Source organism: Papaver somniferum, unplaced genomic scaffold (assembly GCF_003573695.1).
Source record: "Papaver somniferum cultivar HN1 unplaced genomic scaffold, ASM357369v1 unplaced-scaffold_117, whole genome shotgun sequence".
NCBI lineage: Eukaryota > Viridiplantae > Streptophyta > Magnoliopsida > Ranunculales > Papaveraceae > Papaver > Papaver somniferum.
The window spans coordinates 11734355-11739674 of record NW_020620714.1 but is presented as its reverse complement, the minus strand read 5'-3'; the positions used below and the strand labels follow the sequence as shown (position 1 = coordinate 11739674).

At 35.7% G+C, this 5320-nt stretch overlaps 1 protein-coding gene across 1 annotated transcript; it reads left to right on the top strand.

Moving 5' to 3' along the window:
- Positions 1–837: 837 nt before the first annotated feature.
- Positions 838–2584, top strand: LOC113330195. The gene is made up of 2 exons (XM_026577040.1): positions 838–1050; positions 1874–2584. Exons 1-2 carry the CDS (start codon positions 1043–1045, stop codon positions 2451–2453), a joined length of 588 nt encoding a protein of 195 aa, XP_026432825.1. The 5' UTR covers positions 838–1042; the 3' UTR covers positions 2454–2584.
- Positions 2585–5320: the final 2736 nt, after the last annotated feature.

The following is a 5320-nucleotide window of genomic DNA, read 5'->3' as shown; positions in this document are numbered from 1 at the left end:
AGATAACAGAAGAATTGAGTTACCTTTTGTATTTTTTTTCCTTTTTTTTTGGTTATATATTAGTAATTCCAGCGTGCCATCTCCTTAGCTTCTTCTGCAAAGGATTTCGAATAAAAAAAGAAAATTACGAACCGTAACTTAATTTATTTTATTTTTTTGCCGAATCATATAATTTTATTGAGAAAAAATGGGGAATTACAAAATTGTTTCAACAATAACCGCAGATTAATTACGGTTGATATAAAACCCAACCATGATGCATATTCAAAATTCAAATTTTCACTCGGGAAAATTTGTGGTTGGTCGTGGTATATTCGAAACCAATAGTAAACTAATTTACGTTTGGTTCTAACCAGACACATAAATAATATATTTGTTTTGGTCGGTTTGTAGTTCTTTGTTAGGCAACCGTAACACATTCAGAAATCTAAATTACAAAGAAGAAGTGATTTTGTTTCAGGTTTTTTATGTATTGATGATTTAAATAGAGAAATTGGGTCAATTGCCCAAATATTCTTAAAACATGGTTCTAATGGACGAGTAAAAATTAGTATGGGTGAAATGGACACCAAAAAAATAGCAAGAATGAATCTGGATTCATCCTGGCTAAAATTTAAAAAATAGTAAGGGTGAAACTGGATATCTTCTGATATAAATTAAAAATAAGAAAAAATATTTGAAAATGGGTAAGAATGTTTACTATACTCTAGTTGAAATCTGAAAGCAGCAGCAAATAGAGGACACGATAGACATATTCCAGCTAAAAAACACGTTACCCTGTGACATTAAAGAGGTGATTTAATAGTAATTTAGTACGACCGACCTGTTTCCACTACTCTATCTGCTACCCTCGTTAAAAGAATCTCCTTCTAGTTCTCCTACACCTTTTCCTAGACATATTCCCATTCCCCTCCCCAAATCCCCCCACAAACCCTAACAAGCAAACAAGCTAGTGATTCTGATTTAGCTCAGTTCAGCTCATACATTGAAGGTTTGGGATTCATACAACGTCAATCAAAGAAGAAACTTTGTAGATTCAGCAATGGGGGAGTAAGTGTTCATGTATCTCTTTACTTATTTCTCTTTTTTTTCCTTGCTAGATCTATGTCATTTATCATTCTCATCATTTTTAAGCTCTAGATGCAACGAAAATGGAACACGGAAGAAGAATAAGATGCTGTTGTTGTTGTTCTTACATAACTGATTTGGGATTTATGAAATTGTTAAATCGGTTAAGAACTGAGTCAACTCAATCTCAGAATATACCTGTGAATTTGCGGATTCTGATTTTTAAATTAATTTATTTGCTATATTTTAGGATTCATTTGGTAGAGCATACTAGATTGTGTTGATATGAAGTTCTGAATTCATCCAAATACCAAAGTTATCAGTTTCACTGAGTTAAATCGGTTTTGACTAGCTCTGACCTTGTCAGTAGACTCACTATGTTGTGTGGGGATTATATCCTATTACAGATTGCCTGGTTGGAATTCGTAAGGGTGAAATGAAATTACATACGGGATAAGTGATTTGCACACTCTGCAGATGAGGTGCATTGCATTACTCACAAATATTGTGGTTATTTGTAGACCCATTTGGTAACCTGGGTGAACCAGTTCGGTGAGCTAATTGGTTGGTTTAATTGGTTTGACCCTTTAGAAGTGAGACAACAGAGCTGGACTAGTAACAATTAAATTTGTTTGATATAGATTTTCAACCAAATTAATTAGTTTACTGACGTTGAACAAGAATTTGGAATCTACCAAGTTTATTTGGCAATTAGCATTGAATTTTTTGGGTTTTCGTCACTCAAGAGATAGAAGAACAATTTTTATCTCACTGTCTAAAGCTGTTTTATTGTTGTTATATGCAGTAATGAATATTATCCAAGAGACCATTACGCAGAGAGACAGCCAACAAGAACGACATCAGATTCAGCCTCATATTCAACAACTAGTGTTCATGTAACAGCATTAGATGGTTTAGTCAACGTAAATTCGCTATTCACAATTGCAGTTTTCGTAGGTTTGTCGTTAACAACACCAGGTCAACATAGTTTAGAGAACAAAGATATTTGTGACGCTGGTATTGATGTTGCTAAACGGCTCTTAGTTTACGAAGTTGTTTCGTTTAGCTTTTTTCTCTTTTCTAGCTTAATTGCTCAAGGATTAAAACTTGCTATTAATCTTCTTAATAGTAAAGATGTCGATGAAGGTTTACGTGCACACATTAACATTAAGGTCCTAAGGTTTGGAATGTTGGGGTCGGCGATCGGGTCAGTTATGGGATGTATTTTTCTGATGTTGTCGATGGTGAATGTTATTGAGATTAGATTAGGGTTATTGTCTTGTGGTAGTAAAGCTGCTGTTCGTGCTGTTGCAACCTTGACTACATTGGTATCATCTGCACTTGTTGTCTATATTACCACAGCTTTCTATGCTTTTACTCATTAGATCATAGTGTATTTGTATACAGTTTAATTTTATGAATCCCTGCATTTTCTGTAGTGTTTATATGTACATTTGATGGATTTAATTTTGTATTTTGTGATAAGTATAACAGCTATCTGGTAGATAATTTTGTATTTCCATCGGGATTTTGTGGGAACTGACGAAGATGGAGCCTACATCTTGCCCCAAACCACAATGTGGCTTGATATGGTTTGCATTAGTTTAGATGATTTAATCTCTAGTGCTTAGTCTGTGTATTATTCTTTTTAACATTAAAATTATAATCTGGTTTATCAGAGACTCTGAAACACTCTTTATCCGGAAAGCAGCACGGAGAGTGAGTTTTTTGATCCAGTGTCCATCACTTGTTGCTCTAATTTGGAAAAGTTAAAAATTTCAAATTGTAATCAATTCAAAGAGTTTATACCATAGAATTAGGCTGCTTTATTTCTTTGCTAACATCTAAACTTTTCAACTATAAAAAGAGACCTTGTGAGAAAGTAGAAACTTGCACCGGGAGATAGAACATTCTCTCTACCTTTCTTAAAAGCCAAGTCTTGGAGCAACAGAACCTGTATTCTACCTGGAAGACTCGAGTCGTTCTGACTTAGCATTGTAAGGACCATATCCTGATTCATCAAAGAACCTGTACGAAAGTAAGCTTGAACTGCTGAATGACCAAACGGATCGATTTGCCAACCGATTCTAGGAGTCTGATTAAACACTTGTTTGATAAATCGGTGTCCAATTGTTGTTTGGTCGATCATGTCAATGTAATGTGGTTCCGCCTCAACCTCATCGTGCATATATATTCCCCCATTTCTTTGATTACAAAACAAATACACAATCTACAATCAAAATCCAAAAATTGGTACAACAACAAATATGATGGCGTCGAATTCTCCATTGAATCGCTGAAAATTTGAAGATGATAGAGTAACAACTTTTTGAAGGAAGACAACAGAATAAATTCTTTTATTACTTTAACTAGGAATTACTGTATAGTAACTTTAAACAAAAAAAAAATACTCTAAAATTCTAGTAAATACTTGTCAAAAATATAAAATTTGTAATAACTGCGAATGAAAGATGTTCTCCATTCGAATGCATGCATCACGATTTATTTGTGCTCCTCATTTTTCTTCATCAGATGGTTGCATGACGATAAGTTTGTGCTCCTTATTCTACTTCATTAGATGGTTGTGTTTTCTTAGACACCCACCCGTCCCACTGATGTCACTCCAAAATCTTTCAGAGAAACTAGGCTGTTCATGTGTAGAATTCCTCTAAACGTATTAAAGAAAGGATGCCCCTTAATAATGACATTCAAAGATTTAGTTATTGGATCATAACATTTGAGAGAAGATAAACACCACATTAGAACTTCATTGTTCTTTGTGAGGGCCAAGGGTTTATAGAACGAATAATCTTGTTCCCATTCTATGCTAAAATCCTTGCACCAACTCCAATCATGGTAATAGTAATCTTGCTCTACCACGTCGTAACTATTGTTGCCACCCTGGTTTTTATTCTTCCTAAACGACCAAATGTCTATACAGTCATCGTCTGGATGATCTACAATACACAGATGCCCTCCCAACATTGTAAGACGAAATACTGTGTTCTCATGTCTCGGAAATTGGATACACGGTGGTGGTGGGAGCACTCGAAAACTTTCATCCGCCAGATCAAACCCTACAATCTTGTTGTTGAGATGGTCTTTCCAATAAAACGACCCATCTGCAAAAATACCCTCGTGAAACAATGAATCGGCAGGCGGGATTGCTTTTATATTCCTCCAACCACCACAATTGCTATGTTTGCGGAGAGTGTACACTTGGACCAGGGTCTTGCGGTCGTCGGTACAAGAATCTGGATTTCTATAGCCGAGATGTGCAGGATACATGATCCTTACAACTTTGTACTCGTTAGTTGAAGGAAGGTAACCGAATCCGCTCGCTACATCCCAAGATTTGTTTTCTTTTTTTTGAAGCATATCCCAAGATTTGTTGGTGGTGCTTATCCTTGGGAGAATTGTGTATTCACTTGTCAAAGGATTGCAGATGTAGACAGGATCGTAAAAACATCCTCCTGTAAGACGTCCTCCTTTATACGGTATTGCCAAGCAAACCAAACCATTGCAATAACCAACTAAGACCTCATGTTGTTCGCCGTACTCTTCTTTTATTGGAGGGAGGTTGATCTGAGTTATTCTTGTCCTGTAATTATAATCATCCTTTTCCTCTTCGTCTTCGTCTTCCTCCAGTTTGTTACTTTTAATAACGTCATAATTTGTATAGAAAAGGTGAATGAAAGGCTCTAGGGAACACGAGATGGAGAAAAAAACACCTAGATTAACTTTTGTATTAGAAAAAAGTTGTCGCCATGTTTTGCAAACTAGTTTGCAGTTTAGGACAGATTCATCAGGAACTCGAGAAAGAATTTTTGATTGAATATCTTCAGAACTACGAATCAAAGGATGGTGAAGAAGGAATCTGGTATTTAGATAATGGAGCCAACAATCACATGACTGGTAAGAGACACTACTTTTCTGAACTCAATGAGAAAATCAAAGGACAAGTGAAGTTTGGGGATGGATCTTCTGTATAAATTGAAGGGAAAGGATCAATTCTATTTCAGAGAAAGACCGGAGAACAGAAGCTTGTCACAAACATCTACTTCATCCCAAACTTACAAAGCAACATTCTAAGTTAAGGACAAGCTACATAAGTTGGATGTGATGTTAGAATGCAACAAGATTATCTAACAGTTCATGACCCAAGTGGAAGACTTTTAGTTAGAGTCTCACGCTCACAGAATAGACTCTACAAGATAATTCTCATGATTGGAAGGCCATTGTGTCTGAATAT